We start from the raw sequence: 12,925 nt of genomic DNA, 5'->3' as shown, positions 1-12,925 counted from the left end.
CACTTCTGGCAGTACCTGCACAGCACCCTCTGCTGACTTGGCCAGAATTTTCAACCATCAAAGTGCTGTTTAAAATTATGTACAAAGGAAAAAATTCTCACTGGAGTTATTGTCTGCTCTCATAAAGTGTGTCAGAATTTTATAAAATTTTATACAATAAATGGGGATTTGACTTTGGGTGGTGAACACACAGGGCAATATACAGATCACATGTCATATAAATGTATAGTTGAAACCTATATGACCCTATTAACCAATGTCACCCCAATAAATTTAATAGAATTTTTTAAATGAAGGTTTATTCTGCATAGAGTTGCCATGCACATAATTCTATGTTGGAAAGGTGTGGAAATGTCATCACCTGCCTGTGGCTGAACAAGCACAGCTTTTGGATGGTCCCAGCATTGACATAGAAACTGCTATGTGACAGCAAAACCATTGCTCTGAGATGAATTATCAACCACAAGCATCAATCCCTCAAAATAAAGGGCTCAACTCTCTTCTGTCCCTTCAGTCCTTACTTAAGATTAGATTTTCTGTTAATAATATTACTAGTATTTCATCTCCCATCTTAATCTTTTTATATTCAGCCTCTGTTACTGTTGCTTTGAATGTTTTTATTTCTTGAGAGAAATAAGAGTTTTCATGTATCTCTTATTTATCACAATTATTTCTTTAATTTTTTAAAAAAAATTTATTTCAGAGAGAGGAAAGGAGTGGGGAGAGAGATTATGGAAACAGAGGGACTGGAAAGTAGCCGACAAGTTGACTTTCCAAAAGTTGTCAGTCAAACCTCACAAAATGTGTTTATTCTTTGATTTAATGAGTCTCCCTTTTCAGATATATCCTAAGTAATCAAGGATGTTGGCCAGGATTTAGCTGTGGGATCTGTAGTGAAGCATGTTTATAAAGTCCAACAGGAGAAGCAAAGTTGAGTAAATGGTGATACCTATCTATGTTCCACTAAAACTGTTCCACTAACAGTTTTGAAGAATGATATTTCTTGTCATCTTAAATGTATGTGATTGTGCTTTAGTATAATGATTAAAAATGTGTATTATAAGTCTGCATTTAAACAATATCCATTGTATGTTTTAAAAATCTGAATATGTACCAGTATGTATCAAAATGTTACCAGTGTTACTACTGGATGATGGGATTATGGATTATTTTTAGTAGTAATTTTCCTCATCTGCATTTTCTGGAATGAACATATATTCTGCAATTATGAGCATGCATTACTTATGTAATGAAAACACAGCAGAACAAATCATGTGTTTTTACTTTGGCTCTACAAAATTAGAGACCATTCACCCAAATAGGACACGCATGGCTCAAACATTCTAAAACTGCTGTCATACAACATTTTATCATAATGATACCTCACCTCCCAGCTTTTACCCAGAAATGCTTTTTCCTGGGAAAAGTAGGCCTCCAGCTCTTTTGGTTGATGTTCCCACCTCAGGTTCATGTGGTGGGAAATTGCTTTTTATTCTTCACCTTAGGCTTTTTGCAATGCAAATACACTCTTCAGGTCATGATTAATGCGTTTTAATGGGCTATCCATTTTAAAAAATCAATAAAAAGAATTAACATTAAAAATAGAAGGCAATTAGATTGATTTGGATGACCTATTTTTAATAAATCCCATTATTTATGGATCTGAAAACTCTCAGGACCTCTTTCTCTGGAGCCTTCAAGAATTAACTCTTCTGTTATTATCATTTTAAAACAGGAGGCACCAGGTTAATTAATAATTTGCTAAATACTTTTCAAAAAAAGGACCTTCCTTAGAAATATTCCTAATTGCTACTCTCCTTTCTTCTTTTCTCAACCCATTTTAGTTCCTTCTTACCACCCATGGTTTATTGGAGTAAGTTTGAAAAAGAAGAAACTTTGTTCTGTTTCTTGAAAAGTTTTGGTGTATGCAGTCCTTACTTAAGATTAGATTTTATGTTAATAGTATTACTAGTATTACATCTCCCATCTTTATCTTTTTATATTTAACCCCTGCTACTATTGCGTCTAATGTTTTTAATTTTCTTGCAATAAATAAGAATTTCTGTGTTTTTCTCATTTATCATAATTATTTCATTTTTTAAATATATAACTATATTTTATTGATTTTAGAGAGGAATAGAGAGGGAGAGAGAGATAGACACATCAATAATGTGAGAGAATAATTGATTGGCTGCCTCCTGCACACCCCACACTGGGAATGGTACCCACAACCCTGGCATGTACCCTGACTGGGAATCAAACTGCAACCTCCAGGTTCATAGGTCGATGCTCAACCTCTGAGCTATGTGGGCTGGGCTATCACAATTATTTCTTAACAGAATTTAGGTGTGTATGTGTGTGTGTTTAGGAATTCTCACTTATTTTCTCATTTTAAATGTCTTGCTTATATCCCAGATTTTTTCTATTGCTGAATGGAATATATACTTTAGAATTCTATGAATTCTCTTCGTTCTATAGTTTTGAAAGTATTTGACAGAAAAAAAATACTAATTCCCATTTCAATGGCCTGTAAGTAGTATTTTTACCGCATACTTGAATTTATTATGATAATATTATGTTCATTTGCAGCTATCCCTCTGAAATTAATAGTAAAATTTGCTAGTGTTCAGAGGAGAAAAAAACCCAAGAAACTGATGGAAAATGTCTCCTTTACCTGGAGCACTGCAGTAAGTGTCCTTGAGCCTGCCAGTCCCTGAGGGAACTGTGAGCTTCCATCCTGAAGGGTCCTTGGAGTTGAACTTAGTGTGCTTAAGAATATGAACATGCAAACTAAAACCAAGACCATGCCCATCATTAAGGCCGTGATGATGATAGCTCTCCCCTCCCATTTGGATCCTGCTAATTTTTATGGTGGGTTTATGGTTCACCAGGCTCTGGCATTGAGATGGTTAATTTTATGTCGACTGGGCTATGGGATACCGAGGTATTATCTGGTCAAACATTCGTTCTGGGTCTGTCTGTGAAGATGTTTTCAAGAGAAGCTGGCACTTGAATCAGTAGACTGAGAAAAGCAGATTGCGGTCCCCAATGTGGATGGGCGTCATTCAGTGTGTTGAGGACCTGAAAAGAACAAAAAGATGGAGGATGAGAGAATGTTCTCTCTCTGCCTGACTGAGTGACCTTGGACTTCTCCTACCCTTAGACTGGGACTTAAACCATCAGCCTTCCAGTTCTTGGGCCCTCAGGCTCATACTGGAACCTCACCATAGGCTCTCCGAGTCTCCAGCCTGGAATGGGCAGGTCAGGGACCGCTCAGCCTCCGTAATCATGTCAGCCAATTCTTTTTATAATCTCTTAAATTTGTTGAGGATTTTTTTTTAATGGTCTAAAACAGGGGTGGGGAACGTACAGCCCATGGGCCATATAAGGCCCGTGAAATCATTTGGTCTGGCCCTGCCAAGGCATTAGGAATGAATTAATTAAGTGTTTGACCAAATACAGCAGGCTAATTTTTTAACTTGATAACTTTGTATGTCCTGAGAATGATGTTATAAATAACCAAATGGCCCTTGGCAGAAAAAAGGTTCCCCACCCCTGGTCTAAAATATGGTCAATCTGGGCTTCATGGCTGTGCTCCCGCCAGGAAGGGGAGCTGGGGCCAGCTCTGTGTTCGTCAGGTTTCACATTTTGTGCTTTCTCTGTTGATTTTTCTTGGTTACATTATCAAGTGGTTTGTATTTTCTTCTTAATTTTTCAAAGTACTAACTCTTAGATTTATTTATTAGGCCTACACATTTCATATCTTTTAATTGATGAGTTTTTAATTTTACATTTTATGTATTCTCTTTGCCTTACACTTTTTGTTGTCATCTAGCTTCTTGATGGGATTGTCTGCTTAATTATCTTCATTCTTCCCTATTTCATGATGGAGATGTTTAAAACTGGAATTGTCCTTGGGGCCAGCAGCACATGTGAGTGGACTTAGGGCCAGGCTGCCTGGGTTGTGACTTAGGGAAAGGTGCCTCTGCTTTCTCATCTGTGGGTAAGAATAGTGCCCTCCTCATAGGGTTGTGATGAAGATTAAATGCAATGATACTTTAAAACTCCTCGGTATCTACTACATGTGACTGGGACTTAAGCATTGATTCAATTGATTCCTTAATAGTTGCCGAGTGTGCCATTGCATGCATGTATCATCTTTTATTCCATGACTCCCTACTGATGAGTAGATGGTTTGCATTTTTGATCTCCAACTACCAAGAAAACACAGAGCTCTGCATTTCCTTGCACAGGCGTGCCACATATTGAGAAGTGCGAGGAGTGAGCAGAACGGATCCACAGAGAATGCAGGGCTACAGGCATATCCACATGACATTTGATGGACATTGACAAAATGCCCACCTTGGGGGAGGGTCTACCAATTCATAGTCCTACAGTGTCTTCCTCAATACAATGTGTTATCAGAATCTTTCATCTTTGCTAATCTGATAGGTAAACTCTTATCTCATTTTAATTTTCCTTATTATGTTGAGTATATTTTATAAGTGTAATGGCCATCACTTTTCCATTTTTCTGTAAAGTTTTTTTTTTTGTCTTTGCACATTATATGCTCTGCTCAGGGTATCAATGGGGCTCATACATGGTCCTGATTGAATGACTTTGTGTTAGAAAATGTAAGGGAATTGGGAGATGGATCCTGGGGCAATCCACTTCCCGAAGTGGGTAATAAAACTAGTAAAAACAATAACACTATTCATTGAGGAGAAACTGTGCTAAACAGTTTACATATATTGTATCTGTTTGTGATCTCAACAAAGGAGGGAGATGACCTGTTTTGAAGTCTCAGTTCTGCAATTTTTAACCAAGGCCACCTTGGGCAATTGAAATGAACCTCAGTCATGTCATCTATAAAATACGAGGAGTATCTAGTACATAGAGTGATAGAAATGAAATAAAACAAGCTAGGTAGGAGCACCTGGCACAGTGCTTGCATAAAGTGTAATGGTGCTAAGCAGAGTAATTTGCTAACAATGCAGATGTGGGGCTAGAGAACAGGCAGAAGAGGAGAGTTACTTCCAAGTCACATCGTGATGCCATGAGTGGCAATGACAGGAGAATGTCCATCCAAGGTGTGAGGTCAGGAAAGACAGGTGGGTGGAGACGCCCTTTTCCATTTAAACTTCCCCAAATCATGGTTTTTCTGAGGCCTGGAAAACACTTCCAACTTATTTCAGAGAATAACTTTTGGATCTAGCTTTAAGAGTTTTATTTAAAAAGCCAAATGGAATCCAAGTATTAGTACAAGTATGAGGGCAGAGATTTCTAAATGGTTCTGGAACAGGGACTTCAGTTAAATTACTTTCCTTCTCTGTTTGGAGGGCAACACGCTTTTGCATTTTCCAGGTGTCTGCTTTGCTCTTTCATTCTTGGCTTTTACGGGACACCTACCCTGCTGCGGATGGAGCCTAATGGACTATTTTGCCCCAAGAGTTCTGACAATATCACCCTTCTTTGCCACAACTTTGAATAGCTATGAGCAGAGAATGCTGCCTTTCAGCCTGTGGCTTCCCTCCGTACCCATGTGTAAGACTTTTGCTAACCTTTCCAATGGCTCTGAGGATTATGGGAAGGAATTTTCTAAGCCATGGTGGTGCCATGAGTTCCATTCCCTCAAGCAGCTCATCTGTGGGGAGATGAGATTCAGCTCCCGTCCCATTTATGGTGGAGATTATATACCCACTTTGATGCTCTTATTTGAAGACAACTTTCAGGAAAAGGGGAATGTCCATTAAGGTCACAGAGAGGGTCACTGGATGTGACACTAACATTGTGGAAGTTGGGCTCATATATCCCATTGCTGGGAAGCACAGGTAGCAAGGGACCTGATTTCATTATTCATGGAAACAGTTAGACCTGTTGCAGGTCAAGAGGGGAGTCATGACTGTCAGACCACCTGAAAGAGCCCCGTTGCTACTCACCCACCTTGATCTTACCTACAATTCCACTCTATTGAGAAACGTGGGCGAGAACTGTTGGGAACATAGTTGTCACCCAGCCACGGCTGTACTTTATGACTGTAGGAGAACCTTCCCTTCTCCCTGCTTGTTAGAGGGACAGGACCCTGGACAGTGCTGTCTTGTCACTGAAATAATGGTGACAATAAGCATACTGTTTTGTTAAATCTTTTCCCTTTTGAATGTAAGATCTATCATCACAGAGCACTGTACAAAACATCCATGGGTAGTGGAAAAATACTCATGAGCAAACACCCCTGGAAACCCACCAAGATCAAGGAATAGGACACTGTCTGCACCCCAGAAATTAATTTGTGCCCTGCCCACTCAGGTGGTCCCTGTCCTGACTTTGCGCTAATACATCCTCATTCTGCTCTAGTTTTGCACGTGTGACTGCACCCCTAAACAATGAGGTGACTTGGCCAGATTCTGAGCTACGTAGATGTGGATACACACTGCAGGTTCTTTTGTACTGTGTTGCTATCTGGGTTAGTTTCCCAGGAAGAGGACTCTGAGACAGAGTTTAAAGCAGGACGTCTATATACCCACTTTGATGCTCTTATTTGAAGACAACTTTCAGGAAAAGGGGAATGTCCATTAAGGTCACAGAGAGGGTCACTGGATGTGACATTAACATTGTGGAAGTTGGGCTCATATATCCCATTGCTGGGAAGCACAGGTAGCAAGGGACCTGATTTCATTATTCATGGAAACAGTTAGACCTGTTGCAGGTCAAGAGGGGAGTCATGACTGTCAGACCACCTGAAAGAGCCCCATTGCTACTCACCCACCTTGATCTTACCTACAATTCCACTCTATTGAGAAACGTGGGCGAGAACTGTTGGGAACATAGTTGTCACCCAGCCACGGCTGTACTTTATGACTGTAGGAGAACCTTCCCTTCTCCCTGCTTGTTAGAGGGACAGGACCCTGGACAGTGCTGTCTTGTCACTGAAATAATAGTGACAATAGTGGTGACAATAAGCATACTGTTTTGTTAAATCTTTTCCCTTTTGAATGTAAGATCTATCATCACAGAGCACTGTACAAAACATCCATGGGCAGTGGAAAAATACTCATGAGCAAACACCCCCGGAAACCCACCAAGATCAAGGAATAGGACACTGCACCCCAGAAATTAATTTGTGCCCCGCCCACTCAGGTGGTCCCTGTCCTGACTTTGTGCTAATACATCCTCATTCTGCTCTGGTTTTGCACGTGTGATTGCACCCCTAAACAATGAGGTGACTTGGCCTGATTCTGAGCTACGTAGATGTGGATACACACTGCAGGTTCTTTTGTACTGTGTTGCTATCTGGGTTAGTTTCCCAGGAAGAGGACTCTGAGACAGAGTTTAAAGCAGGATGTCTATTTGGGGGTGCACTTGGGATTGACCCCTGTGGAAGGGAGGGTATGGAAAGGGAGTGGACAGAGGAAGAAGTCAGTGGTGATGCCGACCCCAGGGCAGCTTCTGCCCACCACACAGGGCTCTGTGCTAGATGGTTCTTCTGATTGTCCCACATTGGACCAAGATGGCCAGGCCTTTTAATGCCCACATTGACCAACACCAGGTTCTTCATCCTTTTTTATGAATGAGGTCTTCAAATCTACTCTTCTTTTATTAGGCTATTTTTTACCAACCACCTGAATTTGAAATGAAACTGCAGTTGTTGGAATGTTTAGGGAAGGAATCTAGTGTCTGAATATTTGGGAGAAAAGAATTCCAATCTGAGATTTGGAACTAATGAGGCATTTCTGAGTTTGTCAGCAAGGCACAGTGTCCCCCTAGGCTTACCAGGGTTGGTTGGTTTGCTCGTTTTTGGTGAGGATCATTACTTACACAGCAAGGACCAAGCACTCTCTATCTGCAGCTCTGGGAACACGAGAATGCCCTGAGAATTCCGGGATGCAGAAGACATCGTTTCTGTTTCCCTAGAAGTCACAACACAAATGAAGTGGCAGTTGTGGTCACGGGGCATGTGACACAGAGAAGCAAAGGGTAGAAGTGGCTGGTGCCTGCTGAGAAAGGTTCTTGAACCATGAGTGCCAGAGTCGCACCTTCAAGACTGAGTGCAGGCATTAGCCAGGCAGGGAGATGGGAGAGAAAGTGAGCAGGTGGGAGGGCAAGTCAACATGCAAAGCCTGGAGGAGAGAAGGAGCATCAGGCACTGGGGGGTGGACAGGAATCCAGGTCCAAGGCTGTGACGAAGAGAGGACATGTGTTGGTCAGCCAGCTCACTGGTGTTCAGGTACAGCAGGAAGGAAGGAAGGTTGTAAGGTAGGTAGGCATCCAGTAGGTTGAGCCAGTCTGGCAAATAGCTTTCCCAGCTAGTGGGGCCATGCATTTGAGCTCATCTTGATGTAAAGCATCTTCCCTAATGTTGCCTGTGACACTACTTCTGCCTTGGGCCATCTTCACCACTTTTTCTTCATTCTCTTCCCTCATGCTCAGGAAGTTCCCATTCTGCCTAGAGCAGGCATTAGAGATCCAAGAACAGAAAACATCACAAAAGTAAAAAGAGACAATAATAAAGTAGCTGTTTGTGAAATGTCATCAGCTGGACCTGAATTTTGAGTTGGTGTTGACCAGACATCATGAATAAACCAGGAAAAGGTGTGATCTTGTAATTATGGGTGTGGCCAGGACACCAAGGAGTCATCTGAGCTAGGACAATTACTAAAATGCCCATTGTGTCGAAGCACCAAGGGTGTTCTTAAGATTGGCATAATCTTTGGAATCAGGGAAGCTAATGGCAAAAAAGAAAAAAAAAGTCGTAAAAATTCTCACCCTAAGTTTAGGGAATAGAGGGTGGGGAGGGAACTTCATTGTAAGGATCAGGTTAATTTTGATCCTAAACAGTTTATTCTTTCTTCCCACGTCGGTCGTAGGAGAGAAAGAAATTCTCAAAGTGGATTCTGTAACCTGTCCCTTTAAAGGACACATTAAGCACCCAGTCCTAAGTGGTTTTAAGCACACAGCATCACAGGACTTGATAAATAATTGATATAAATTAATGGCCAATGAAAGAAACATACCCTCACTGATCTATAATTACTGGAAGCATCCTCATATATTTTTCATAAAAGTGTCATTTCATGGCAGTTTTTTTCTCTAAAATTCAGTGTATTTGGAATTGAAATTGCTTTCAATAATGGCTTTCAATTGCTTTCAGTGGCGGGAGAGTCTCTGTCAATATGGGCATCAGAGAAGCCTATGATGTGGGTGCTCCCTTCTCATCTTCTGACTCCATTGGACTCTGACCCCAACTGGTGACACCACAGGAGACTTCGATGAGCAGGACTGCCTGTCCCACCATGCCTCGGGGAACCGCCCTGCTTTGGAAGCCGGGTCCAGGGTTGGCATGAGAGGAAGTTTTCAGCTCAGCCAACTGGTGGCTCCATTCCATTCCCTGCAAATAGAAGGAGAGTTGTGAAGGAAAGTCTCATATGCCTTTTCGTTCCTCCCTGCAGGGTGAGTAGGATGGGCCTGTTATTAGTCCATGGTGAATGACTTTCTGTTCCTTGACCCTAGAAATAGAATTGCTTACAGACAAGAGTCTCCTGATAAAGGAGACTTCTTCTCTCCAAGGTAAGGAAGGAGCTCAAGTTCCAGGGAATTGGAAGCTCAGGCAGAGAGCCTGTGTTTGATCTTAGTTCCACGTCATGGCGCGCAGCATGGCCATTGATGTCGGCCTCATGGTACACAGATGATCAGTCAGCCAATATTTATCATCGGTGCCAGGATCCAGGGGAGGCACAGGTGCTGTGCTAGTCACCACCTTCTCTAAGGTAAAGGTGTCTACACCGAGAAATCACATCACATAGGGACTTTTAATTTAGTTTTGCACTTGTTTCTGGTCTGCGGGAAAATGAGCAAGAGGCATTGAACATAGTTGAGTCTGGATGATTTACCCCATTCCAGGACTAGAAAAAGCTAGTCAGGGGCCCAAACAGTAAAAGCATACACCACTGTACCTGCAGTTACCAGGACTCCGCAATGATGCACATTCAGTCTTGGTTGTTGATTATAACATTTTTGTGTAAAGGCTAATGATGTATAAATTGGAGCTGATCCTTAACCCGAAGTCTGCAATTAAGAACATTCAAGGCCAAAAAAAAAAAAAAAAAAAAGAACATTCGAGGCCAGCACAGGTCTCATGGGACAAAAATCAAGGTGTTGGCAGGGCTGTGTTCCCCTCTGGCAGCCGTAAGGGAGAGAGAGAAACACCGATCAGCTGCCTCCTGCACATCTCCTACTGGGGATGTGCCCGCAACCCAGGTACATGCCCTTGACTGGAATCGAACCTGGGACCTTTCAGTCCGCAGGCCGACGCTCTATCCACTGAGCCAAACCAGTTTCGGCGGAATCCATTTCTTTATTTTTTTTTCAGCTTCCAGAGGCCACACACATTCCTTGGCTCCTGACCTCTTGTAGCATCTCTCTGATTGCACTCATTGTCACATCTCTGGCACTGTCTTTCCTTCCTGCCTCTTCCCCTTAAGGGGACCCTTGTGATTACATTGACCCCTTGGGTAATCCAGGAAAATCTCCCTATCTTAAGTCCAGCTGTTTAGCAACCTTAACTCCTCTTTGCCATGTAACCTGACGTGTTCACAGGTGCTGGGCATTAGGACATGGGCGTCTTTGTCGGGGCCATGTTTTGTTTACCATAGCAATCTAAATGGGATGCTTCTCAAGAGTCTACACTTTTGCTGCTCTTCAAAGACACTAACATCCCGCCGGTTCTGATGGTGTTGGCGAGAGGGTTTCTGCTGCACATGATGGTGAAGTAGAGGTAACGGGACCTCACTCTTCAGAAGTAACTGACTGCTTGGTCGATTCCTCTTATTTCTCTGACCCTGTCAGCCAGGCTTCCTGAGATTATAACATCCCTCCCCGCCTCTGCCATCTCTTGTTGGGATTAAATGGTTCCCTTTCCCCCATTTATAACCTGACCACTGGGGAAACTCAAGGATAACCTTCCTAAGAGACAAATCTGGCAATAACTCAGAGATAAAGCCCTTCAATGCCCACATTTTTGTAAGATAAATGCCACTTCTCTGCCAGGCTCCGGAAATTCCCCGCCCAGGTGCTCAATCTCCCCTCCCCCACCTTTACTGCAGACCCCAGCTGCACTGAGCTGTTTGCTCACTTGCATCTGGGTTTTGCTTCCTAGGAACACGGTGGGAGGGCAGTTTTTTCTCTCTCCCCCAGGCTATTGCAGTGCTACTTGGTCTTGTTGCCTTGGTGACTTCAATGTCCAGCATTAGGCCAGGATGTGGTTGGCACCGAGTCAGTGTTAGGCTGATGAATGAATCAAGTGATGAATAAAGGAATAAATCAATGGGTAAAGTGAGAATGTAAATATGAGAGGCTGTGTCTGAGCTCACGTGTCAGGAAAGGATTGCCATCGAATGGCTTATCCTCTGCAGAGGGAGCTGCTCCGATGGCAGCCATTGGAGAACAGAATACAGTAGGAAGACCTCCTATTAGGTTTGATGTGCAGGGATGGCTGGCCATGAACTTGGGTAGCAGAATAACGACCGCAGGGAACAGAGAGAGACCTCATGCAAACGGAGCATTCCACACGTGAAAAAGGGACTTCTTCGACATTTGTTCATTGGGCTTTTATTGAGTCCTACCAAGTGCCAGGTTCTGCTCCAGGCCCTGGGGAAGCACTGGTGAAGATTCCAGGCTGGCAGGGGATAGAGGGGATCAAAACCACGTGATACCATGAAGAAGAAGCTCCCATCAAGTAGTGATCAATGCAATGATGAAAACAAGACAGGATGTGTGACAGAGTGATCAGGGTTGGGGGTCGGGCTTCACTAAGGAGGAGACCGTGTAACAGAGACCCAGAAGACGAGAATGATATTGAGAATATAATAATGATGATGATAAACATTTCTGAATGCTTATTGTGTGCTAAGTACTATTTTGAGTGCTTTATGTGTATTGATTAATTAATTCAACCCTCACAAAATCTCTGTGAGGATGGTGTAATTATTATCTTCATTTTACAAATGGGAAAACTGGGCACAGAGAGGTCAATAATGTGTCCAGGGTCACACAGCCAGGAGTGAGTGTTAGTCTGACTCTAGAGTCCAACCTCACAGTTGATTTGCTGTTAATAGTAATAGTGATAATAATAGTAACAACAGTGAGCACTGCATGTGAAGGCACTACTCTAGGAGCTTTACACGGGTTACTCATTTAGTGTTTACAACATTGGTTCCCAAACTTATTTGGCCTACCGCCCCCTTTCCAGAAAAAATATTACTCAGCGCCCCCTGGAAATTAATTTTTTTTAAATTTTAATAGCAATTAAACAGAAAGATATATGTATTAATGTTTCTACCTTTTTCGTAAAATATAGTAAAGAAAGGTGTAAATTAGAAACATTGAAGTTTGAAATTATGAAACTATTTATTGAACTCAGAATAGAAAGGTAATACAAAAAAAGTTAAAACAAATGCACCTGTGGCCATCACCGCCCCCCTGGATCGCTGCAGCGCCCACCAGGGGGCGGTAGCGCCCACTTTGGGAATCACTGGTTTACAAGAACCCTGCAGAGATGCGGTGACTATTTTCACCATTTTCTAGAAGAAGAAACAGACACAGAGAGGTTGAAAAACTTGCCCAAGATCACACAGGTGAAATGGTGGATTTCCGCCCAGGCAGGCCTCTCTGGAGCCCCAGCTCTTGACCTTTTCCTACGTGTCCTCAAAGCAGCCACGTGCTCCTGGTCTCGGGAGAGTTCTCAACAAGGCAAACAGAAAGCACCAGGAGCCTGACGAGGGACCTTAGGGAGGCGCTGGGTGGGAGTCTCCGCAGATTGCTGCAGGCCATAGTACGTGGTGGGCTTTATTCTGGCCACAGTGGGAAGGGTTCTAGAAAGGGATCTGATGGAATCTGACAAGTATCTGGACGAGATGGCTTTGGAGGAGAT

General features: G+C 42.7%; 1 protein-coding gene across 1 annotated transcript in view; it reads left to right on the top strand.

The window, feature by feature from the left end:
- Positions 1-12,925, top strand: part of TRPM8 (transient receptor potential cation channel, subfamily M, member 8) — an 84,603-nt gene that overhangs the window by 3,345 nt on the left and 68,333 nt on the right. Inside the window, exon 2 of the mRNA XM_014544160.1 lies at positions 9,149-9,447. Coding sequence (XP_014399646.1) covers positions 9,423-9,447 — 25 coding nt within the window. The 5' untranslated portion in view covers positions 9,149-9,422. The remainder of the gene's footprint in view (positions 1-9,148; positions 9,448-12,925) is intronic.

This window comes from Myotis brandtii, unplaced genomic scaffold (assembly GCF_000412655.1).
Source record: "Myotis brandtii unplaced genomic scaffold, ASM41265v1 scaffold354, whole genome shotgun sequence".
Classification (NCBI taxonomy): domain Eukaryota; kingdom Metazoa; phylum Chordata; class Mammalia; order Chiroptera; family Vespertilionidae; genus Myotis; species Myotis brandtii.
Note: the sequence above shows the minus strand (reverse complement) of the source record. Positions and strands in the feature narration are given on the sequence as shown.